At 63.3% G+C, this 24210-nt stretch overlaps 2 protein-coding genes across 6 annotated transcripts; one reads left to right on the forward strand and one right to left on the reverse strand.

Moving 5' to 3' along the window:
* Nucleotides 1–27: 27 nt before the first annotated feature.
* LOC141733440 (STE20-like serine/threonine-protein kinase) lies at nt 28–10155 on the reverse strand. 3 transcript variants are annotated; one of them, XM_074563796.1, is made up of 18 exons: nt 9917–10155; nt 8038–8202; nt 7840–7888; nt 7461–7610; nt 7275–7347; nt 6711–6905; nt 6277–6358; nt 6081–6191; nt 3994–5985; nt 3747–3877; nt 3018–3141; nt 2669–2848; nt 2436–2565; nt 2201–2325; nt 1932–2117; nt 1689–1814; nt 1472–1585; nt 28–111 (listed from the first exon to the last, which is right to left on the reverse strand). In XM_074563796.1, the coding sequence occupies exons 1-18, from the start codon at nt 10064–10066 to the stop codon at nt 28–30; spliced, it is 4167 nt and encodes a 1388-aa protein (XP_074419897.1). In that variant the 5' UTR covers nt 10067–10155. The 3 variants fall into 3 exon arrangements, with proteins under 3 accessions (XP_074419897.1, XP_074419895.1, XP_074419896.1); XM_074563794.1 differs by lacking the exon at nt 28–111 and adding an exon at nt 836–1333; XM_074563795.1 differs by lacking the exon at nt 28–111 and adding an exon at nt 1100–1333 and having other exon boundaries at nt 1689–1805.
* Nucleotides 10156–14580: 4425 nt separating this feature from the next.
* On the forward strand, nt 14581–21667 carry ARID5A (AT-rich interaction domain 5A). Of its 3 annotated transcripts, none has more exons than XM_074563399.1 (7): nt 14581–14663; nt 17358–17433; nt 18235–18391; nt 18524–18576; nt 19395–19492; nt 19586–19733; nt 20076–21667. In XM_074563399.1, exons 2-7 carry the CDS (start codon nt 17371–17373, stop codon nt 21363–21365), a joined length of 1809 nt encoding a protein of 602 aa, XP_074419500.1. In that variant the 5' UTR covers nt 14581–14663; nt 17358–17370; the 3' UTR covers nt 21366–21667. The 3 variants fall into 3 exon arrangements, with proteins under 3 accessions (XP_074419500.1, XP_074419502.1, XP_074419501.1); XM_074563401.1 differs by lacking the exon at nt 14581–14663 and adding an exon at nt 14704–15217; XM_074563400.1 differs by lacking the exon at nt 14581–14663 and adding an exon at nt 16976–16994.
* Nucleotides 21668–24210: the final 2543 nt, after the last annotated feature.

Genomic DNA, 24210 nt, shown 5'->3' on the forward strand with positions numbered 1-24210 from the left:
CCTGCTAGCGAAAGGCTCCTCTGTGTGTCACTCACTGTCTGTCTGTAATTCCCAGTGTGCGGACTGACTGTTACTCATGTCTCCAGTTCCTCCTGTAGTCCCATTCATCCCCTGAAATGATTTATCTTTTTTACTCAGCTTAAAGATAATAAATTGCTACAGACTTTGTAGATGGGCCTTTAAAATGGGGAAGAAGAAGTCTCCAAAGCAGGAGAGAGATTAAAATCACACATGAGTGTCGGGGAGCTGTGGGAACGGGGCTGTTCCCTAAAGAAAGGCGAACTGGGAGCCATGGGGGATCTCACGGCCGGAGTGTCACCAGCCCCAGTACCTTAATGATGTGAGCAGGACCAGCCTGGAGGAGATGATGGCCAGGTTCAACCAAGAGTTGAGATCACCAGGCAAGTTCACGGTGCTGAGGCAGGTCCGAGGTGAAGCCGGGAAGTCAGTCTGCGGGTCAGGATTGGGTCCGAGGTGATGGGGCAGGGAGACCAGCGCTCCCAACCCGGCTCAGACAGGGACTGAAGCCCTTGATCTGAGCTTCAGTGGGGTCTGGGCCATGGGTCTAAGTCAAGGCCCCCCATGAGGCTGGTCAAGGCCATTAGGGCTTATTAGTGCGCTCGGGGACCCTGACGAGGTGGGTGCTGCTCTGTGCAGGGTGGGGGAGCCTAGACCTGCTCCAGCGCTGGCCCTGTGCTGCCACCTCTGGCCCAGAGGCTGGGCACGGGACCCCCTTGCCTGAGAGCTGGCCTGAGGGGGCAGGCTGGGGGCACAGGACATGCTGGTGGGGCGCAGGACAAGGGTTTTTAAGTAAAATAGTCACAAACAGGGAATTCCTTCAAGAAAGGCTGTATTTTCCTGAGTTGCAATTCAGCTGAGGGGAGATCCGCACGGGAAGTACCACCAACCCCCCCCTGTACCCACAGCTTCGAGACCAGTGGGGTGACTTCGCCGAAGGGCTTCTGGGGCGATTCGGGGTGGCAGCGCCTGTGTCACCCCAGCCCCTCCAGCACGGCAAGGGTCGTCTTAAACACACCCACGCCTGCCACCCCCGGGATCCGTACCATGTCCTGCCCGACGGCTCAGTGCTGGGGCTCAGCATCCCTGGGGCAGCTGCCCCTCGTGTCACCTTTGAGATCCTTTGGTCCCATCTCCCAGAAGAGCCGTGGGACCGGTCCCCACGCAGCTGCCTGCCTCTCACTCCCCAGTAATCCCCAGTGGAGTGTCAGGACGGGAAGTGGAAGAAGCGGGTGATCCTGTTGCTGCTGTGGGCGCCGCGCAGCCCTCCTCGCCGCTGCACCGGCAGCGAGTTCCCCAGTTCCTCCTCCAACATCTGGAGGAGAGACGCAGCGCTGCCACGGCCCGTGCCCCACGCCGCAGGGTCTTGCGGCGAGGAGAGCAGCCCTCCATCATATCCCGCGAAGTTGGGCCAAGATGGGGAGGGAATGATTGGGCCTGCAGGACCACTCACCTCCTTGCGGGCAGCCAGCCGTTGCTTCCACTCGCTGAGCTCCATGGCGTGCTCCTGGTCCAGCCGCTCCAGCTGCCTCCTCTCCTGCTCTGCCAAGAGGTGCATCTTCTCGCTCTGGGAGAGGGGAGGTGGAAACGGGAAGGAAGGTGCTCGAGGAGAGGTAGCAGGGGTGCGGGAAGCCCCCCGGGGTGGACAGTTTTGCGGTGGTCCCCGGTACCTGCATCTGCTCCAGCTCTGCCAGGCTCTCAGCCTGCTGCTGCTGCAGCTGCTGCAGCTGCTGCGCCTGCTGCTCCTGCTGCTGCTGCGCCTCCGCTCGCTGCCGCCTCTCCTCCTGCTGCGCGAACTGCGGTGGGGGACAGCCCGCGTCACCCTCCCTTTCCCCAAAAGCCATCGCTTACAGCTTTTTGGAGACTGTGCTGGGGAACCTCGTTGGCCCCAGACCTCGTTGGCCCCCTTGTACCTGCTTGGCCCTCTCCCTCTGCTTGGCCCCATTGGCCTCCTGGATCTTCAGGTTGTCCTTGAAGAGGGCCAGGCGGGTTTTGGCGTCGCAGCGCTGGCTTTTCAGCAGCTGAGCCCGCTCCTGCGCCTGCTGACTCCTCAGATCCTCCAGCAAGAGCTGGTGGAAGCGGTTCATCCTCTCCGTCTCCTGGGAAGGGCAGGAGGATGAGCCAGGAGAGGGGTCGGGAGCGCCCAGGGCTGGGGGACCATCACCGGTGGTTCCCACCTCACCTTCTCGTGGCGTTTGCGGAGCTGCTGCCTCTGCAGCGCATGCTGCTCCTTCACCTGCTGCCTGAAGAGCTGGTACTTCTCCTGCAGGTGCCCTTGCTCCATGCTCCACACCACCGACTCGCGGGCTGCCGGGCAAGACCGCAGCACCGTGACCACCTCCAAAAACCCCCAGCCAGACCCCCTGCTCCCCTCCCCAAGAACCTTCCATCCTCATCCTCCTCCCAGCCCGGTGCACCTCTCCTGAGGCTATGGATCTTGCTGATGCACTCCCAGTCGATGGACGTCATCTTCTTCTTGTGCTCCTGGACGACCCTCTGCAGGGCTGCGTTGAGTTCCTCCTGCTGCTGCTGCAGGAACCGCTGCTCCTGCCATGAGCAATGGAGGAGCTTGATCCCAGCACCCAGGGAAGATGGTCCCCAGGCTCCTGGTGGCACGGCTGGGGGAGCCAGCACTGCCCCGGCCCCTCACCTCTCTCCTATCACCCTTCAGCTCCTGCATCCTCCTCCCGCAGTCCTTCTCCTGGAGGGCCTTGAGGCGCTTGGCCTCGTCTCGCAGCCTCACCGTGTACTCGAGCTCCTGACGTTCCTTCAGCTGCTGGTAGCGCCGCTCCGAGCTCTCCACCTCCCGGTCGTAAAACTCCTTCTTGCTCTGCCATGCAGATATGGTTAACGGGGGCTGCAGGGACCAGAAGAAGTGGCCACCGAAGCAACCAAACCCCCCCTAGACCCTGGTATCTCCCACAGTGAGACCCCAGCACCCCCTTGCATATGTCCCTCTCTGACCATATCACTGCACCAAGGGACGATGGTCTGGTTACCATCATCTCCTGCTCGATGTGACGAAACATCTGCTCCCGCTGCTGGTGAAACTTCTGCTCCAGCTGGCTCTGAGCTCGCTGCTCTTCCTTCTGCAGCACCCGCAGTTCACGGAGCTCCTGGCGCCTAAAGGTTTGGGGAATCAGGTGAGAAGGGGCCCAAAGGACCTCCCTCTGGAGGCACCTCTCTCTCTCTCTCTCTCTCCCAGGATGGCAGACGTGTAGGTCGCTAAAGGAAGGGAGCAGCTCAGCCCTGGTGCAACATCAAGGAGAAGACTTTCTCCAGCAAGAAGGAAGATGGGACACCTGTTGGTCCGTGGTGGCCATGCTCCCAAACTCAGCCCGTGTTGCTGCCCCTCCATCTCCCCCTTCATCCTTTCCTACTCTCCATGGGTGACATGAGAGCTTATGGGAGAAGATCTTCCCCTCTTCTTTCCTTAAGCCGGCTGCTGGACACACCAGATATGGGGCTGGGCAGCGTTTTGGCTCCTCATGTGTCCCTCCTGCACAGCCCTGAGAGTGCAGGGAGGGGCTTGCTCGCGCTCTCCTGCTGGAGTAGACACCAGCCAGGGAGGCAGATTGGGTTTCCCAAGCCTGGAGGTCAAGCTTTGCACAGAGCCCCACAGACCCATCCTTCCCTCCCGCACCCTCTCCCCCTTTTGCCCCTGGTCCTCCTTGTCCAGAAATGGGTGGGAGATTCCTGGTGACCCCTCCACTGCCAGCATCACTCACCGAGCCGAGCGCACCATCTCATCCCTTGCCCCAGCCCTGTCGACGGTCCTGGAAGTCGTCACGCTCACCTCCTCCCCGTCCACAACAAACCTCCGGGTTTTCTTGACCGTCCTTTGGAGCGAGGCAGGTTCCTGCGACCAGGAGCAACGGTTTGAGCTCAGACAGCCCAAAACTACATAAACCCAACATGGAAGCCCATGCCGGGGGGGGCAGCTTCACGTGGCCGTGTTACCTGCAAGCTTCTCACCTGCTGGGCTTCCCCGGCAGAGGGGAAAGGCTGCGCTGCTGCCGGGAGGACACTTGGACCTTGTACACCTGCAGGATTTTCCACAGGGAATGGCTCTTCTCCTTGCTGTGATGTGATGGGTGGGTCTGGTGCGTTCCCTACTTCCCATGCTGCCCGCGCCTGGGAAGAGCTGCGGACAAGGACGGTGTCAAAGTTAACAGACTTTGTGGCCTGTGGATGTCCACCGAGGGCCTCCTGGGGCTCACACACTGCTCCGTGACGCTCCAAGACACCCATCTCCTCTCTGGGTCCATCCCTTGATGGTCCTTCAGGACCTGGAGCAACCTGCACCGTGTCTTCTCCAAGCTCTCCATCATTTCCATCTTGTCCTTTCCAGACATTCCCATGAGCAGCTTCTGGCTGGTTGTGTCTGAGGCTCTTTCCTGCTTTCTCTTCTGTTTCTTCTTCAACAGGCTCTGGGATCTCCATGGGGGATGAATCCTCTGCTGAATTTTGAGCCTCCTCATTTGCAGGTCCCTTTCCTGCGCATGGTGCAGAGGCCACCACCTCTGGTTCCTCTCCTGCCAGCATCACTTTCCCCGGCCTGGCTGCATCTCCAACTGGGTTACGGTCTCCAATCAAACACCCTTTTACAACATCCTCTTCCAATTTCACTTCTGCTGGCACCAGGGCTTCCTCGGGAGAAGTTTCCACCCCAGTTTCAGTGTTAAGTGTGGCTTCCTCCTCATTCCTCCCCACCTCCTGCTCAACCAGGTCCAGGGCGTCAGCGATGGGCTCGCAGGCGGCTGAGTGTCTCCCCTCGTCGTTCCTCTCTCCGGCCTCTCCCGGACCAGCTGGGGGCTCCTGCCACCCCTTGAGAACGTCTGACACCACCACTACCTCCTCTGTCACACTGGGCATCAGCGATTCTTCACCCCGTGGCACCCTCTCCTCCACCAGCTCAGTCTCCCCAAGCTCTCCAGCTCCCTCCGGTCCCATGGGTCCCCTCCCTGCTCCATCACCATCCTTCCCAAGGCCATCTTCAGCCCCGGTGGAGCCACCCTCAATCTGCTCAGTCTCCCCAGGCTCTCCAGCTCCCTCAGGTCCCATGGGTCCCCTCCCTGCTCCATCGCCATCCTTCCCAAGGCCATCTTCAGCCCCTGTGGAGCTAACCTCAACCTTCACCTCTAGCAAGGACCGGGTAACCCGGTGCTGATGCTCTGCCAGTGACTTGAAGCTCTGGGTTTTGGTCCCCATGGTCCACAGGTCCAGGGCTGCCACCAGCTGCCCCACGGCCGAGCCTCTGCACCGGTCCCTGTCCGTGGGTGCAGGCAGGGCCAGCGAGTTACAGGTATGGTCTCTGCTTGACTCCTTTCTCGTATCGCTTTTGGGGGTCAAAACGGGGCTTGGTTGGGCTCCAGGCTGTCCCTCCATGGGTGTTTCGGCCACCGGTGATGCGTCAGCATGTTGGCTTTCCTCCTGGGGCTCTGCCTTGGGTCCAACCTGCTCTGCCTTCAGCTCTTGTGGTTCAGCAAGGTCTCCTGCCCGCTGTGGTCCCAAGGGGAGCTCAGGCACGTTGCAGGGGCTCCCCAGATGGCTGGTCTCCTCCTCTCGACACCCTTGAACTTCTCCTCCTGCCTCTGCTGGGACTGATGTCCCTTGAGGAACATCCAATGCCGTAATCTCCAACCTGTTCGGCTCTGCCCCGTGCTGCTCCTTAGCTGTTTCTTGGGACTTCATCCCTCCAAAAAACGACCTGCGCCGCATCAGCTTCAGAAGCTCGGACGACCTCTTCGCGGGGAGCCTCAGGGAGCCCATGGGCTCAGGTGAGGACCTCCTCCTCATTTGCTTCAAAAAGTCGGATGTTTTCTTGGTCCTGGGCTCATCCACCACCTGGGTGTTGGATGGGATGCCCGGCTCCTTGCTGGCTCTCCCCACTGGGTCTGGGGGCTGGTGCTCCAGGGGATCCCCTGGGGTTGGGGGACAGGAGGACTCTCCACGTTCGTGCCCAGGCTGTGGGGTGGACAACAGGGGAAGAGGTGAGGCTCAACGAGCTCATGGAAAGGGTTAGAGGGATCTTGCACCCCAGACGGCCACTACTCACGCACCAAGGGGACCAGACCTTCCTCCTCATCCTCTTCCTCCAGCACGTCGGCTCGAGCTTCGGCCACCAGCTCCCGGAGCGGTCGCTTGTCGGAAATGCCCGCCACAAAGGGGTGCTGGGTGGGAGAGAGGGAGGTGAGCGGGGCCAGCACCAGGGATGGGTCCCACCCTCCCGGGCAAGTGCCAATGGGTGCTACCAACCTGCAGGAGCTGGCTGGCCGACCACCGTGCCTCGGGGCTCTTCTCCAAGGATTTCCTCAGGAAGTCCTTGAAGTCTTCAGACCTGCGGGATGGTCCCTGTGAGCACGGGGCCAGAAGCTCCCCGTCATCCCCCACTGTGGGCCCCACAGACCTTGGGGTGATGCCAGGGACACCCAGGCTCTGCTAACACCTTGGCAGGAGGTCCCCACCCCGGTGCTGCCCACCAGTGTCACCTTCTGTGGGCAAAGGTGGTGTGGTGGGAAACCCGTGGTGCCACCTCTGGAGCTGGGCTTGGAGGAATCACAGCCAGCATCACTTATGGTCCAAGAGCCCACCCCAGCTGCCCAGACATGGCTTCGAGCAGGAGCTGCCCCATGGCACAACTTCTCCCACCGTCACCAACACTGGAGCGACTGCTCCACGCGGGGACTCACCACCTCTTGGGGTGACGCAAGGTGGGTGGCTGGGACTTGGCGATCTTCAGCAGCACCCGGAGGGGGTTCAGCTCGTGGTAGGGGGGCTCCATCTCGGCCATCTCGATCAACGTGATGCCCAGTGACCAGATGTCAGCCTTGTAGCCGTAGGGGCTCTCCTTGGACGTCTCGCACTGCACCACCTCTGGGGCCATCCTGCGCATGGGAGAGGGGAAGATGTCCAGCCTGTCCCGGGCTGGGATCTCACCCTGGAGCCAAACCCAGGTGCCATCTCCTTTGGAGACAACCCCACAGGCAGAAGAGGTGAGAGTCAACCCCAACTCTTCCAACGCTGCCCCAGCCCGGCTTGCACCCCATGTGTCCTCTCCATCCTACTGAGAAGCCAACCCTGGAGCTGACCTTGGCTGGAAGAGGAAAGATCTGGTTTCTTGAGGTGCTCCTGGTGTCGAGGAGCTGGTTGTGAGGCTCCGCAGGAGGAGCGGGACACCTGGGCCCCCCCGCCCCATCCCGCCTGCCTGCGCGCTCAAATCCCACCATCCCCAGGGATTCCCGCCCCACACCTACCAGTACGGGGTGCCGATGAAGGACACCCGGCGCTGGACGGTGCTGGAGTTTTTGGCCGAGACGCCAAAATCGGCTGCAGAGCAGGAAGAGGCGGTTAGAGACGATCCTCGGGGTGAAGCATCCCCCGGGATCCTCCCTCCCCGGCCTCCCTCCGCCCCATGGGACCCCGATTTCCCCGGGACTCACCCAGCTTGACGTCCCCGTCGAGGGTGAGCAGGACGTTGCCAGCCTTCACGTCCCTGTGGATGATCTTGCAGCCGTGCAGGTACTGCAGCGCCAGCAGCAGCTGCTTGCAAGCCGCCCGGATCTGCTCCTCCGTCAGCCCTTTCTCCAGCTCTGCCATTAGCGCAAACGAACCCCGCCGCTAACGATGCCTCCTGCCCGGCACCCCCCCGCCTCCCCCGCACACCCGGGGGGTACCCGGAGGAAGATGCCCCCCACAACCCGTCCTCCCTCCTGAAGATGCTGCGCAAGCCCGGGACTCCCTTCCACACCGCGAAATTTGACAATCTCATCCCAAATCCTCCGATGGCCTCTCACCGGCCAGAAAAACACATTTATTTACCCAAAATCGCTGCATCCACGGCCCCTCCGGCACAAAACTCCACCAGGATCTGCAGGGAGAGGTTTCCCACCCCGCTCTGAAAAACAGGTCCCCTCCAGACCGAGACACCCCCCCCCAGCCACCAGGACGGCGGTGGGACCCCAGTGTGTGCCCTGGGGGTGGGAGGGGGGGTGGGGACCAGCACCCTCCACAGCTCACCCAGAGCCGCCCGTTCCAGTAGAGCGCGTCCAGCAGCTTGGTGATGTTGGGGTGGTCGCAGCAAGCCAAGATCTCGATCTCCACCACGTAGTCCTCCAGCTCCTCCTCGCTCGGGGTCTCGATCACCTTGGCGGCCGCCAGCGCCCCCGTCACCTTGTTCTGTGCCTGGGGAAGGCGGGGGGGGGGATTTTTGGCGAGGGGGAAGCTTGGACCCATCGCATCCCGCCCGGGACGCTCGGCGCCAAGTCAAATGCCGGGGACGGACATGGGGACCCCACCGTCACCAGAGGCAGGAAGGAGAGGGCTGGAGCTGATGTCACCGTGCCACCCTGTGCGTGGGTGCCAGAGCATCCGCTGTATCCCAAAACCCTGTGCGTGGGTCCCAGAACATCCTGCTGTTATCCCAAAACCCTCTGTGTGGGTCCCAGAGCATCCGCTGTATCCAAAAACCCTGTGCGTGCGTCCCAGAGCATGCCACTGCATCCCAAACCCCTCTGTGTGGGTCCTGGAGCAACCTGCTGTATCCCAAAACCCTGTGCATGGGTCCCGGAACATTCCGCTGTATCCCAAAACCCTGTGTGTGGGTTCCAGAGCATCCTGCTGTTATCCCAAAACCCTCTGCATGGGTCCTGGAGCATCCCACTGCATCCCAAACCCCTCTGTGTGGGTCCCAGAGCATTGCGCTCCATCCCAAAACCCTTTGTAGAGGTCCTGGAAGCATCCCACTGTATCCCAAAACCCTCTGCGTGGGTCCCAGAGCATCCCCAAACCCTCTAGGGTGGGTGTCAGAGCATCTTGCTGTATCCCAAAACCCTGTGTGTGTGTCCCAGAGCATCCTGCTGTTATCCCAAAACCCTGTGCATGGGTTCTGGAGCATCCCGCTGCATCCCAAACCCCTCCGTGTGGGTCCCAGAGCATCCTGCTGTGTCCCAAAACCCTGTGCATGGGTCCTGGAACATCCCCCTGTATCCCAAAACCCTTCCCAGAGCATCCTTCTCTATCTCCAAACCCTCTAGGGTGGGTGTCGGAGTGTCCCACTGTATCCCAAAACCTTCTGCTCCCGATGTGGCCGTGCCACCCTATGTGTAGGTCCTGGAGCATCCCGCTGCATCCCAAACCCCTCTGTGTGGGTCCCAGAGCATTGCGCTCCATCCCAAAACCCTTCGTAGAGGTCCTGGAAGCATCCCACCGTATCCCAAAACCCTCTGGCAAGCTACATCCCCCTACGGATGCAACGCGGCTCCCGTGGGCGCAGCCGCAGCGAGCATCGGCGCGGGGGGTTCAGCAAACACACACCCCCACACCCCCCCCCCAGGGACCTTTTGGTGGTGAAACCCCATCCCACGAGCGACGCCGAGGCATTCGGCTGCCCCGAAAAAGCCGCAGAGAGAAGATGGGACGGGTTTGGCCAGTGAAAGCCCAGCCGGGCTCCGGGCCCATCACTGCCGCGTGCCGCCGGCCCCGGTGCCGGAAGGCGGCTGCTGCCGCGGGGCTGACGAGCGGCGAATTTGGGTTTCCTGTCGCGCTGGGGCTCTGCACCGCGTTTCAGAGAAAAAAACATCCCCGTCTCAACCCTTGGGCGCCAACCCAGGGGCAAACACCCGTCGGCAAACGGGCCGGCACCGGGAGCCGGTGGCTCTCCCGGAGCCGAAGGTCAGGGATGGGCTTGAGCCAGCCCCAGGCGAGGACCCCGCCATCCTCTGCTGGAAATTTTGGGGCTGGTTAGCGGCTTTTTAGCTTCTTGCCCGCCGGAAGCTGCACGATGATGGAGGCAGCACCAATAAACGAATAAATAAATAAATGAAAGCACTTGTAAAGCCCCGGGGGCGCCGGCGGGGTGGGGTTTTTTTTTGGGGGGGGGGCGCGTTGGGTTTCCTACCTTAAAGACCTTGCCGAAGGCGCCGTCGCCCAGCTCGCCCAGCACCAGCCAGGCCTCCTCGGGGTCCACGTCCCGCCTGACGTGCTCGTACCGCCTCGGCGACGGCTTCTTCTTTTCCGAAAAGCCAAAAAGCCGGCGGAGAAAAGCCATGGGGTCACCTCCATGCAGAGCTAAAGGGGGCGGCCGGGCTGGAGCTCCTCCACCTTCGCGGCCCCTCGGCTTCTTCTTCCTCCTCCTCCTCCTCCTCCTCCGTGGGCAGGAAGGGGCTGAGCGCTGCCCCGCACCGCGCAGGATGTGCCGCGAGGTGAAGGTGCCACGAAACGAAGAAGATGCTTTTGCATCTTCCTCCCGCCTTCGCGGCGGGGAGGGGGGGTGTTGCGGGATGGGAGAAAGGGTCCCGTTCCCCCCTACCCCCCCCCAATCAAGGTGCTGCCCGCACCCCCTGCCAAAACCACCTGGGGGGGGGGTATGGGGGGGGGAGGGGGGGTCCCCTCGGCAGATGTATGGTCCTTTACAGACCTGGGTGCTCCTATAGGTGCCCGGCGCCGTGAATTGCCCCCGCGCTCAGGGCCCAGCACCAAGAGGCTCCGCTGGGCTTAAACAGGTCCCACGGTGGGGGGGGGTGGGGGGCCAGGCGAGGTCATTAAGCTTTATTAGTAGTGCCCCCACTAATTAACTCTCCCCGGAAAGACCCCGCTGGCACCGGAGGGTTGGGGGGAAAGTGCGGCTGGCACCTCGTTTTGCAGCCCCTCTTCGTGGGGGGCACCCAAAGCCGCGCCCCCCCCTCCCCCCCCCCGGCACCCAGGGTGCTGCAGCGGCACCCAAAAGCATCCGGCTGCTCCCCGAAACCAAGGTGGTTTTTAACCTCCTAAATAATAACACACACACACCGCCCCCCCCCCGCGCCGGTGTGGGCGCAGCATCCCCCAGGTGCTGGGGGGGGGGTGGGGTGGCGGGGGGGGGGGTCTCAGCTCACGTGCGCTCCCCGAGGAGGCTGTTTTCCCGGTGATTACAGCGGTTAATCACGGGGTAATTAACTCCGGGGAGCGGGTTTGCGGCTTTATGTTCATCATTGAGAGCGTCAGGCTCCGGCGCAGAGCTGGGGGGGGGGAGGACGGGGGGGGGGGGGGGGGGGCGGTGTCCGTCCCAGCACCCGACGGATTAGCCCACGGGAGGAGGGTGCTGGGGCTTCCCGCGACCCCCCAGAGCAGCAGCCCCCCCCCCCCCCCCCCCAAAAGCCCCCCGGGATAACGAACCCTCTGGCCGCAGGTTGTGCCCCCAAGGGATGCGTGTGCCCCCCCCGGCACCGTCCCCAGCAGCCGGGCTTTCGGGTTTTGGCTCTTTTCTCTCCTTCTCCTTTTCCATTTCCTCCAGCTCCTTCTTCTTTTCCTCTTTCCCCTTCCCCTTTTCCCTTCCCCTTTTCCTTCCCCTTTTCCTTCCCCTTTTCCTTCCCCTTCTCCTTCCCCTTTTCCTTCCCCTTCTCCTTCCCCTTTTCCTTCCCCTTCTCCTTCCCCCTTTCCTTCCCCTTCCCCTTCTCCCCCTTCCCCTTCTTTTCCTTCCCCTTCTTTCCCTTTCTCCTTCTTCCTTCCCCCTTTCTCTCTCCTTCTCCTTTTCTTTTTCCTTCTTTTACTTTTTTCTCCTTTTCCTCCATCTCCTTCTCCCCCCCTTCCTTTCCCTTTTCTCCTCTTTCCCTTTTCCTTCCTCCCCCCCCCCACCCCCCCCCGTCCTTCTCCCTTTCGGGCAGCGGGGGCTGAGCCCCGACGCCTTTCAGCGCACCGATGGCCGCCGTCACCCCAGCACCACCTTTCAACCTCGGTAATTCCCCTTTTCCTCCAGCAGCTCTTCCACGGGATTCAAAAAAATATTCCCCCCCCCCGCGGCTCCTCGGGAAGCAGCTTTTCCTCCCATCGGAGCGAAGCCCCCAGGGGCCACATCCCCCCCCCGCCAGGGTGCTCATCTCCCCCCCCAGGACCCTGAAATTCCGTTTAGTCCCATCCGGATGGACCACGCACGCAGCCGCCGGGTGCAAGGGGAAACTGAGGCAGGGCCCCCCCCCCCCCCCCCCCAGCTCCCGACCCCTCCCCCCCCCCAATTCTGCTCGAATAGAAACCGGATCCGGGAAGAGAAACCCAAGTGGGGTTTTTTTTTATTGTGTTGTTTTGGGGTTTTTTTTCTCTTTTTCATTAAATCTCATTATTATTAAGTAGAAGGCGGGCGCGTTCCTGGAACGAAAGGGTTAATGTCACCCTCGGAGTCCTTCACCTCCCTTTCTAGCCCTGGGTGGGGGGGACAGGGGCCAGCTGCCGCCCCCCGACCTCCCCCCACTTCTGCTTTCTCCAGCTCTTGGCCCAAAATGAGTCACCGGGGGATTTTCCTTTGTTTTTTGGGGCTCTTTCACAAGCCGGGGAGGGGATTCTCGGGGGGCTGCTACGGGGTCGAGCACCCATGGGTGCTCTCCGGCAGAGCCCGGTCCGGCCCCAATTGTTCCCCACTTATGGGTGGCTTCGGTCCCTTGGGACTGGGGTGCCCGAGCTGGGGACAAGGGACAGTGTCCCTGGAAAGTGGTACCCAGCAGCGGAGAGATGCTGGGGCCTCCGTCCCCGTTGGCAGGACGATGCCCAGCCCTGGGGACACCGGTGGCTCCGTCCCCATTGGCAGGACGATGCCCAGCCCTGGGGACACCGGTGGCTCCATCCCCATTGGCAGGATGATGCCCAGCCCTTGGGGACACCGGTGGCTCCGTCCCCATTGGCAGGATGATGTCCAGCCCTTGGGGACACCGGTGGCTCCGTCCCCGTTGGCAGGACGGTGCCCAGCCCTTGGGGACGCCGGTGGCTCCGTCCCCACTGGCAGGACGATGCCCAGCCCTGGGGACACCGGTGGCTCTGTCCCCGTTGGCAGGACGATGCCCAGCCCTTGGGGACACCAGTGGCTCCATCCCCGTTGGCAGGATGATGCCCAGCCCTTGGGGACACCGGTGGCTCCGTCCCCATTGGCAGGACGATGCCCAGCCCTTGGGGACACCGGTGGCTCCGTCCCCGTTGGCAGGACGATGCCCAGCCCTTGGGGACACCAGTGGCTCTGTCCCCACTGTCAGGATGGTGCCCGGCCCTGGGGACACCGGTGGCTCCATCCCCGTTGGCAGGACGATGCCCAGCCCTTGGGGACACCAGTGGCTCCATCCCCGTTGGCAGGATGATGCCCAGCCCTTGGGGACACCGGTGGCTCCATCCCCATTGGCAGGACGATGCCCAGCCCTTGGGGACACCGGTGGCTCCGTCCCCGTTGGCAGGACGATGCCCAGCCCTTGGGGACACCAGTGGCTCTGTCCCCACTGTCAGGATGGTGCCCGGCCCTGGGGACACCGGTGGCTCCATCCCCGTTGGCAGGACGATGCCCAGCCCTTGGGGACACCGGTGGCTCCGTCCCCGTTGGCAGGATGATGCCCAGCCCTTGGGGACACCGGTGGCTCCGTCCCCGTTGGCAGGACGATGCCCAGCCCTGGGGACACCGGTGGCTCCGTCCCCACTGTCAGGATGGTGCCCAGCCCTTGGGGACACCAGTGGCTCCGTCCCCATTGGCAGGACAATGCCCAGCCCTTGGGGACACCAGTGGCTCTGTCCCCGTTGGCAGGACGATGCCCAGCCCTGGGGACACCGGTGGCTCCGTCCCCGTTGGCAGGACGATGCCCAGCCCTTGGGGACACTGGTGGCTCCGTCCCCGTTGGCAGGACAATGCCCAGCCCTTGGGGACACCAGTGGCTCCGTCCCCACTGGCAGGACGATGCCCAGCCCTTGGGGACACCAGTGGCTCCGTCCCCGTTGGCAGGACGATGCCCAGCCCTTGGGGACACTGGTGGCTCCGTCCCCGTTGGCAGGACAATGCCCAGCCCTGGGGACACCGGTGGCTCCATCCCTGTTGGCAGGATGGTGCCCAGCCCTGGGGACACCGGTGGCTCCGTCCCCGTTGGCAGGATGATGCCCAGCCCTTGGGGACACCAGTGGCTCCGTCCCCACTGGCAGGACGATGCCCAGCCCTGGGGACACCGGTGGCTCTGTCCCCACTGTCAGGATGGTGCCCAGCCCTTGGGGACACCAGTGGCTCCGTCCCCGTTGGCAGGACAATGCCCAGCCCTTGGGGACACCAGTGGCTCTGTCCCCGTTGGCAGGACGATGCCCAGCCCTGGGGACACCGGTGGCTCCGTCCCCGTTGGCAGGACGATGCCCAGCAAAGCCACCCTCGGCGGGGGGGGGGACGGGGGACCAGGACCACCACCCCACGGGCATCCCGGCCACCAGGCCCCGGCCGTGTCCCCAAACTCCTGGGGAAGGGGTGACACCGCGGCCACATCGCCAACCCCGGGGTGTTTCGGGGAGGGGGGGGGCGGGGGGGGGGGAAGGGCCGCTGGAAAGTCCGTCCCAGTCATTCAGCGCGGTGCCGGGCTGCCCCTGGGCCAGAACCCCCCCAAAAAAGCCCGGCCGTTCCGGTAACGAAAGAGTCAATGGCAGAGGCGAACACGCACTGACACACACACACACACACACACACACACTGACACACACACACACACACACACACACACTGACACACACACTCACACTCACACTCACACGCCACTTCCCTGAGTGGGGGATGACTCATCCCCCCCCCCCCCCCCCCGTCATCCCGGCACCGTCGCACCAGCAAAACCCCAGAGCTCTTCCTCCGGCCGCCCCGATGAGCCGCCCGCCCTGCGCCTCCCGAGCCCGTGAGTACCGGGGTGGTGGTGGGGGGGGGGGGATCGGTCCCGGGGGGGGGATCTGTCACCCGCCACCACCCACGTGTCACCTCGTCTCGCCACCCATCCCGCTGCCGGGCTGAGACCGGCTCAACTCGGCGCACGCCAGGGCACAGAAACCACCCGGCGGGTGCGAACCCCACGGAAAAAAGAGGCGCGGGGTGGGGGGGGACGGACGGGGAGGGACGACCCGACCCTTTGGGGATACCCGTCACCGTCCCCAACAGCCCCAGACACCCCCCACCCTTCTCCCCCCCTCCCCCCGGCACCCCCAGGGTGGGTCCCTTCGCCGGGTGCCCGCTGGGTCCTTTCGTTGGGTGACGGCGGGGGTTTATTGTGTGTCCCGTCCCCCCCCCCCGCCCCGCCACCGGCCGGGGAAGGGATGACTTCAACCCATTACTCACCCGCCGTAACGGCCTGGCACCGCTCCCGCGCTATTCCTAGCCGTGACGCTCCGACCGCCGCCAAGCACCGGGAATTTGGGCTTAAAACCCCCCCAAATTGAGGTTAACGGGGTGATTCCGGTAAGGAGGACGAGCCCCGGAGGGGCAGCGAGAGCTTTGCCGGGGTGGAGGGGGGGGTGGAGAGGGAGGTGCGCTGAGTTTCGGCCGGTCTCAGCCCGCTCCGGCCCGGCTTTCGCCCGGCGGTTTCTCGAAAGTGCCGCCCCCGCCCGCGAAAAGAGCCGTTAATTACCGTCGCGGAATTAAACGCTTAATTACAAGCCGGCCGTCACCTCCGGCCACCCAAATTACCGCCACGAAGGTGCCCCCCTACCCCCCCCCCGCACCCCGGGGTGATGCGACGCGGTTTGTTTGCGCCGGCTTGAGGTGTTTAGTCCCAAATCGGGCGGTTTGCACCCCAAAAGCCCCCCGTCGTTGTTGTTCGTTGTCCCCCGTCGTCGTCGTCGTCGTCGTCGTCGTCGTCCCCCCCCCCCCCCGGTTTCCTGCGAGGAAATCACGTCAGCGGCGGTGCCGGGAACCAAATGTGAGCCGGCGAAATCACGGCGGGGGAAGGGGGGGCCGCAGACGCACGAAACACGCGTGTAGGTCGCGTGTACCTGCACGCACACGCGTGGGCCCACCTGCGTGAGGGTGCCCGCGTGCACGTGCTCACCCGCCCCCACACGTATGTGCTCACCCGCACCCACATGCCTGTACACACCTGTGCTCGCATGCACACGCGTGTCGGCAATTCCATGCCCCCCCATGAACACGCCTGGGCACGCGTGCCCAGCCTGGCGCACGCATGTACCCGCACACGTGTGCCCACCGGCACGCAAGGGCGTCTGCGCGTATGTACTCACCCGCAATCACACGCATATGCCTGTACGCACACGCATGTTGGCACCTGTACACCCTCCATGAACACGTCTGGACACACGTACCCACCCTGGCACACGCATGTTCCCGCACCCATGTGCCCACCTGCACAGGAGGGTGTCCTCATGTACGTACTCACCCGTACCCGCACGCCTGTAGTCACCTGTGCTCACACGCACACGCGTGTTGGCACTTACACACCCCACGAACACGCCTGGGCACATGTGCCCACACATGTGTGCTCACCTGTAGCCATGCACACGCGTGTGCCCACCCGCACAGGAGGGCGTCTGCGTGTATATACTCACCCGCGACCAGACGCACATGCCCGTAAGTCACAGGCACACGCGTGTTGGCACTTATACGCCCCATGAACACGCCTGGGCACGTGTGCCCGCCCTGGCCCACGCGTGTGCCCACCCAACTGTGCTCACCTGCAGCCAAGTGCACGCGTGCACACGCGTGGGCCCACCTGCACGAGGGCACCCGCGTGTATGTGCTCACCTGCAACCACACGCACGCGCCTGTACTCACACGCACACGCGTGTTGGCGCCTGGGCACCCCCAGGAACACGCCTGGCCACGCGTGCCCACGCATTTACACATGTGTGTGCCCCCCCCCCGACACACACACTGACACCCCAAAATACACGCACCCACGCATCGAGCTACGCGCGACGCGTGACCGTGAACGGGTGAACACGCGTGGGCGCCCCCGGACACGCCAAGAACACGCGTGTTTCAGCGTACACACGCGTGTGCCCCCGCATCGCACGGCCACGGGCAGGACTACAACTCCCGGCATGCCTTTCTTCCGGGTGGCGGCGCCCGGGGACGAGCAGCGCGGCTGCCCAATAGGAAGAGGGGGCGTGTCGGCGCCGCCCAATAGGAGCGCGGAGGGGGCGTGGCCGCGCCCGCGGGGTTTTGGCGCGGCGGGGCGGCTTCGGTGGGGGGGGGCAGTCACATGGCGCGGCGGCGGCGGGTGAGCGGGAGCGCGATCGGCGGCGGGGGGGGGGGGGGAGGTTAAAAAACACGGGGGGGGGGTAAAAAAAACGGAGAGGGGGTAAAACACACTGGGGGGGGGGTGTCCCCCACCCCCTGCCTCAGTTTCCCCACGTTGGCATTGCCTTTTTTCCAGGGGTTTCCCCCCCCAAAACGGGCGCGGGGGGGGGGGAAGATGGGGGGGGTCCCGACCCCTAAATTTTTTTTGGCGGGGGGAGGGGGCGGGCAACGCCGTGGCCCAAATCGTCCCAATTTACCCTTAATTTTGGGGAGAAGGGGGGGGTGTGGAGTAACAATTTGGGGTGTCTCACCCCCCCTTCCCCCCCCCCCCCACTTCTTCCAGGTCCGCTCCTAAAATGAAAGACGACGAGTCCCCCCCCATGGAGGACAAGCAAGAGCCCACCGCCCCCAAACCGGCGGTGAGTGCTGACACTCCCCCCCTCCCCAAATATAACCCCCCCACACCCTATTTTTTTTGGGGGGGGCATCGCTTTGGCCGCCTGTGGAAGCGGGAGGGTGAATTTCCCAGCGTTGTGGGGCGAGGGGGGGGGGAACATACCCAAAACGGGGCGTTTTTTAGGGAGGAAAAATTTAGGTTTTTCTCATTAGTTTTTTTTAATGCTGATGGAGGGGGCGGGGGGGGGGTTTGACCCCACCCTCCAAACGGCTTTTTATTTCTCAAAACCAACCACCCCCCCCCGCCGCCTTAAAAATAGTTTAGCTGTTAAAATCCCGCGTCCGTCACGAGCGGTGAAAAAAGACCAGAAAGAATTGAAAAAAAAAAAAAAAATTAAAAAAAAATATATATATAAAATAAAATAAATTTAAAAAAAAAAAAATTAAAAAAAAAAAAGTCCTCGGGAGCCGGAGCAGCTGCTTTGCCCAAAAATAGCAACAAGTTTTATAACTCCGGAAAATGTAGAACAAACAAACGAGGAACATTTTTAGCTGAGAAAGGCGGCGGGGGGCGGCGGCGGAGGGGGGGGGGGATGAATTTCTGCCCGTCTGTTTTCCTGGAAGCCGTTTCTCACCCGCTTCCAGCGCTTTGACCAACTTGGCCGGCGGCCCGGAGCTGCCGGCTAACGAAGCCGGAGCTCGTTAACCAGCCTTCGGGGTTGTAAAGCACCCCTGGAAGGAGGGGGGGGGGGGGGGTTTGCTTCTGCTCTGCCTCAGTTTCCCCTTCGGCTCCTTTCCCCCCCCCCCCACCTCCTGCCCCGCAGGGCTCCGAGGATGGCTCCGAGCGGGAGAAGGCGGTGGGAGAAGGGCCGAGCGGGGGTGAGAAAGAGGAGGAGGAAGCCTTCCTCGTCAGCCTCTACAAGTTCATGAAGGACCGGCACACCCCCATCGAGAGGATCCCCCACCTCGGCTTCAAGCAGAGTATGTGGGTTCCCCCTCCCGCCCCCCCCCCAACCCCCGCCAGGGCCGGGAGGAGCTGCCGGTGGCTACGGTGACCACCGCGGTGACCGCCGTGTCCCCCCCCGTCCCTCGGCATCTCCTCTTTATTTCCAGTTAACCTCTGGAAAATCTACAAAGCCGTGGAGAAGTTGGGAGCCTACGAGCTGGTAAGTGATGGCCGCCCAGGGCGCCGCCCCGGCCACTGGGTGCCGGGATGGCCACTGGATGCTGGGATGGCCACCAGGTGCCGGGATGGCCACCAAGATGGCCATCGGGTGCTGGGACGGCCACTGGGATGGTCGCCAGGATGGCCACCGAGATGGTGACTGGGTGCTGGGATGGCCACTGGGTACCAGGATGGCCACCAGGTGCCAGGATGGCCACCGGGATGCCACTGCGTGCCGGGATGGCCACCGAGATGGCCACCGGGTGCCGGGATGGCCACCAGGATGGCCACCGAGATGGTGACTGGGTGCTGGGATGGCCACTGGGTACCAGGATGGCCACCAGGATGGCTACCAGGTGCCAGGATGGCCACCGGGATGCCACTGCGTGCCGGGATGGCCACCGAGATGGCCACCGGGTGCCAGGATGGCCACCAGGATGGCCACCGAGATGGTGACTGGGTGCTGGGATGGCCACTGGGTACCAGGATGGCCACCAGGATGGCTACCAGGTGCCAGGATGGCCACCGGGATGGCCACCGAGATGGCCACCGGGTGCCGGGATGGCCACCGAGATGGCCACCAGGATGGCCACCGAGATGGTGACTGGGTGCTGGGATGGCCACTGGGTACCAGGATGGCCACCGGCATGGCTACCAGGTGCCAGGATGGCCACCGAGATGCCACTGGGTGCCGGGATGGCCACCGAGATGGCCACCAGCATGGCCACTGGGTGCCGGGATGGCCACCAAGATGGCCCCCCAGGTGCCAGGATGGCCACCGGGTGCCGGGAAAGGGCTAACCCGTCCCACTCCCCGCAGGTGACGGGGCGAAGGCTGTGGAAGAACGTCTACGACGAGCTGGGGGGCAGCCCCGGCAGCACCAGCGCGGCCACCTGCACCCGGCGCCACTACGAGAGGTAGGGGACGAGCAGGGGGCGGGGGGGTCTGTGCCTCAGTTTCCCCTCCCGGCGCCAATTCTCACTGCCACCCCCACCCCCACCCCCCCCCAGGCTGGTCCTCCCGTACGTGCGGCATCTCAAGGGGGAGGACGACAAGCCTCTGCCCCCCAGCAAGCCCCGCAAGCAGTACAAGGTCTCCAAGGGGGCAGAGACGGGCGAGAAGAGCAAGAGGGGCAAGAAGGAGAAGGGTCGGGAGCAGGTACGCGGCCCCCAACACCCCCCCCCCCATCCCAGAGCCCCGCTGCTGCGGCTCCAGTTTGGGAGCCCCACGCCGATCCCCATCTGTCCCTCGCCAGGGGGGGACGCACTGGGGGGGGGGGGGGGCGCTGGGGAAGAGCCAGGAGGGATGCGGTTGGGAAAGAGGGGAGCGGAAGGGCTTGAGGGAACCCAAGATTGGGGGGGACGGACTGGGGGGAGCCGGGACCCCAGCAGGGGGATGCGGGGGACCCTGGCACAGGGGATGCGGGTGACGCTGGCACCGGGGGACATGGGGGGCACTGGGGACCCCAGCACCCACACCCCGACTCCCCTTTGCTCGCAGATGCCTCCGGACAAGGCGAAGCCGGAGGCGGCAGCCGTCACGGAGGACACGAGGAACGCCCCGGAGCGGGGCCGGGGGGCGGAGGGATGCCCCAGCCCCGCGGTCCCGACCCCGAGCCCCGCCGGGGGGTGTCCCAACCCCTGCAGGACCCACCCCGAAACCTACAAGCGCCTTTTCTCCAGCTTCTACTCCAAAGGCAACCACCCCATCATGTCTCCGCTGGCCAAGAAGAAGCTGCTGGCCCAGGTGAGCAAGGCAGAGGCCTTGCACTGCCACAAACACCACTGCCTCGAGGGCCAGCGGTCGGCGAGTGACGCTGGCCCCAGCTCCGGCCCCGAGCCCCTGCGGCTAGCCACCGGCCCCCACCTGGATGAGGAGAGGAGCCCGGAGCCGGCGGGAGCTCAGGATAGAGCTCCGAGCGCGGGGAGCGAGGTGGGACCCATTGGCAACGGGAGGGACAGCCAGCCCTGCCCGCGGGCCGAGGACGGGGGTCCGGCGCCCGCCGTCTTCACGGGCTGCTTCCACGCCTACCGCAACGAGGTGCTGAAGCCCGTCGGCTGCCACCCCCTCTGGGGGTATTTCTCCGGCTTGAAGGATTTTTTGGAGCCGCCTTCGGCCTTCCCGACGCGACCCGAGGAGCCGGAGCAGCCCCAAGACCTGCGGAGCAAAGCGGGGCAGTCGTGGAGCGGGGAGAGGCAGCGAGCGGGCGCCTGTGCCACCGTCAAAGCCTGCTGGGTGGCCCCCGGGGCCGGCTTCAGCCCCACCGCGCCCAGGGGCAAGCGTGGCCGGGAGGAGGAGGAGGAGGAGGGGGCTTTCGGCCCCAGCGCAAAGCTACGTGCCGTCTCCCCCTTCGTCAAGGAGGCCGAGGGCAGGGACATGGGTGCCAGCTCGCCCCGGGGCCAGCAAGGGTTGGCCAAACCCAAGGCGGTGGTGGCCAGCCCCGGCTATGCTGCGTCGCTGCCGCAAGCCCCGGACGTTTACAAGGGAGCCATGCTGCATTTCCCGGCCAGCTTTGGGAACCCGCTGGAGCACCTCAAAACCCAGGGTGTGCCGGTGGCGCCCTCCCTCTCCGTCAACCCCTTCGTCATTCCCGCTTTCCCCAGCCCTTTGGTAGCCACTTCCACGCAGCCCTCTGACCTGTGCCGGCCGCTGGCGACCGGCCCTGGGCACTACCCGGCATCCTACGAGAGCTCGCTGCGGCACCGGCTCTACCCGGCGGCGCCGTGGCACAGCCAACCCACCTACGCGTCCCCGCACGTGCCGGCTTTTCACCGCCATGCCAAGCTGTAGCGCTTCCATCCCGCTCCGCATCGGCCTCCTTCCCTGCGGAGGAGGCGGTGGTTGGGATGCCGCGGTGTGGCTAAGCTGGGCAGGGAGGAGCGTGCCGGAGCCCGTCACCGCTTCCGAGCCTGCGGCAAGGGGACTAAGAGGAGACAATCTGGACCGTGTCATTTTTACTCTTGATCTTAGAGCTGTTTGTATCCGACATCGTTACGCCGGTGACTTAACTACCAATATCACAAGGTTATAGAGAGATATATATATATATTATATATATATACATACACATAAAAAAAGGGGAGCAAAATGACTTGTGGAGGTTTCTATTTTGCTAGCGATGCCGTGCCATGGCGCGGTTTCGCACGATGGGGTGAGGAGGCCGAGCCGGACGATGGTTATTCCCATTCCCTCATGGCCGGGATGCTCAGTGGCTCTCTGGTGCGGAGCCCCGGCCGGTTCCCACCACGCGCTGCAATTTTGGGTTTTTAATTACGTCGCCTCCGTCCGGGGCTCCGGAGGTTTTTTCAGGGTTTGGGACCGCGGCTCCCGGCCGCTGCGCGCGTTGCTGCTCCGCATCCCCAAGGCGGAGGCAGGGGCAGAGGCAGTGCCCGAAATAAAACTGGTGGCATTTGGGGTGTCCTTGATTTTTGGGATGGGGGCAGGGTTTGGAGGGATCCTCACCCAAAGCGTGAAGCCTCAGAGGTGTTTCTTGACACTGCGGGGATGGGCTGAGACCTACCTCCGGGGCCACCCCGATGCCGTGGGGAAGGAGGTGCTTTTCTGCGTCGATTTTGGGGGAATTGGAGCCATTTCCAAGAGCAAACCAGCCCAGCGACATCTCCAGGTGCTTTTTGCCTCCTGTCGAGCTGTTGCGAATGACCCAAAGGCTTCGTCGGAGCCGCAGGACTCAATTCTCTCGTGCCGGCTGCTCCCCACAAGCGCGTCCGCTCGCTGCCGTCCTGGGACATCATCACGAGCCGAAGTGGAAAGGGCAGAGGGATGGTGGCACTCGCTCGTCCCCAGAGAGGGTTCCGGCTTCAGGCAGAGCAGTACATCAGCTTTTAAGGAACGTTTCTGCTGTATCCACGGAAAGGAAAAGCTTTGGGATAGGAACTGGTCTCTCCACGGTGCTTAGAGACTTGTTGAGAAGTGCAGCAGTACGGATTCAACCACGCCGGGATTCTCCGGCTGGACATCGGGAAGGCATTTGCACGCACTGCAGCCCGTCCCGACTGTACCCCCCAAGAGCTTCGCTGCCAAAACACACACCGTTAAGCCCAGTTTGTCAGCGAGGACGTGGCCGCGGAGCTCCAGGCTTCCCACGAAGAGCTGCCTCCACACCCGGGAGCGAGGGCGCTGGAGGTGCCACATCCCGACGGGCGTCTCAGCCGTATTGTTGGTATTGCAGCGGAGAAATGGGGGGTTTTCGAACCTGGAAAAAAAAGAAGAGAGTTGTGCTGCTTAAAAACGCTGCAGGTCGATGGCAGAGCCTTTGTACCGGACACGCTCGTGTCATCAAGCGGATGCTAGAGCGGAGCGTTAAGTTCATCCCGGTTTTTCCCCATCGCTGTCAGCGCAGGGAGAAGTTTCCACGTTAGTGGCATCCCATCGGCAAACCCCCTACCCCGGGGGTTAGCTCAGCCTTGGGAGTTCAAGGCCATCCCGCACCCACAACATTCCCTGCGGGAAACTTTGCCTGGGTTGAACCCGAGTTGCTGGCAAAGTAAAATCTTGCCTTTTTTTTCCCCCTCCACAAAACCCCAGGGAAAAGGGAAGCGCGGGGCTCGGCAGGGTTTGGGGTGCTGGCAAAGCTCAGCATCCTTACTGCTACTCACCATGGTGGGCGTGCGAAGGCCGGGGTGCAAGAGGGACGACGAAAGCAAAAGCAGGACAGTCGCCAAAAAGCCAGACGGCATCCGGAGAGGTGCCTGTATAGCCCAGGAGGGGTGGGAAGGGACTCGGAACATCTCACGACGAGCAAATCCAGCCATCAGAGGGGAGAACGGTTACTCCCCTGCTCTGTTTTCGGGCTCCTTGTAACAAAGACCCCGCTTCTGCCGCAGCGTGTGCTGTCCCGGCCAAGCTGAGCCAAACCCAGGAGCTTCTCACCAGCCGACGGGATGAGGAAGTGTGCAGGGATTTCGGAAGCGTGCCTGCCCTCGGGGGTGGTGGGGGGGAACACGGGGCCACCCCAGCACCGCGAATCTCCGTCCGCGCTCCCCGAAAGCGTCTCAGCCAGCAAACGCTGCATCACGCCCTGCGTCCCTCCGGGGAAGCGAGGGTCGAAACACAAGACGACCCACCAAATCCCAGCCCTAAGCGAGTCCCCGAGCCCAGTGACAGCCCCGGGGGGGACACGCACTTGTCCTGAACGCTGGCAAACCGCGCCTGACAGTGCCAAATTCAGCCTCGCCTCACCCCCTCAGCACCCGTTCTGCAGCTCAGCACCTTCGTGTTGCTCCTTCTGCCGCTTTCCTCCTCTCAAGCCAGCTGCTCGGCTTGCTTGTGTGCAAACGCAACCGTAAAAGTTAACTCAAGGCTCGGAGCAGATTAACGTTGAGCCTTGTTCAGCGCCTATAAACATTCCCAAGAGTAGGGAGGAATCAGATGAAACTTCTACCCGGAGGAGGGAGGTACTGGCAGACGGTAGAGGCAGGAGGAGGTGCCCCGGTTGCTGCGCCCAGCCTGCACCCAGGACCCACCGCACCAATCCTTCCCTGCCCGCACCAAGCTGCTTTGTCCCTCCGCGGCAAGAAAAATGAGCGCTGGACAAAAGCGGGCGAGGGCTGGGCTACAACCACAGCTGCTTTTGGAAGGGACATGCGCAACGGAGTCAGTGAAGAACAAAAAAAAA

Source organism: Larus michahellis, chromosome 20 (assembly GCF_964199755.1).
Source record: "Larus michahellis chromosome 20, bLarMic1.1, whole genome shotgun sequence".
NCBI classification, from domain to species: domain Eukaryota; kingdom Metazoa; phylum Chordata; class Aves; order Charadriiformes; family Laridae; genus Larus; species Larus michahellis.

Excerpts from the sequence above, each read along its gene's own strand:
- ARID5A (XM_074563399.1), top strand. The coding sequence starts at position 17,371 with ATGAAAGACGACGAGTCCCCCCCCATGGAGGACAAGCAAGAGCCCACC. Across the intron at positions 17,434-18,234 it reads CCACCGCCCCCAAACCGGCG|GGCTCCGAGGATGGCTCCGA; the intron begins GTGAGTGCTGAC and ends CCTGCCCCGCAG. Across the intron at positions 18,577-19,394 it reads AGTTGGGAGCCTACGAGCTG|GTGACGGGGCGAAGGCTGTG; the intron begins GTAAGTGATGGC and ends CACTCCCCGCAG.
- LOC141733440 (XM_074563794.1), bottom strand. The coding sequence starts at position 10,066 with ATGGCTTTTCTCCGCCGGCTTTTTGGCTTTTCGGAAAAGAAGAAGCCG. Across the intron at positions 6,192-6,276 it reads CGGCCAGCCAGCTCCTGCAG|CACCCCTTTGTGGCGGGCAT; the intron begins GTTGGTAGCACC and ends TCTCCCACCCAG. Across the intron at positions 2,566-2,668 it reads TGAAGGGTGATAGGAGAGAG|GAGCAGCGGTTCCTGCAGCA; the intron begins GTGAGGGGCCGG and ends TGCTCATGGCAG.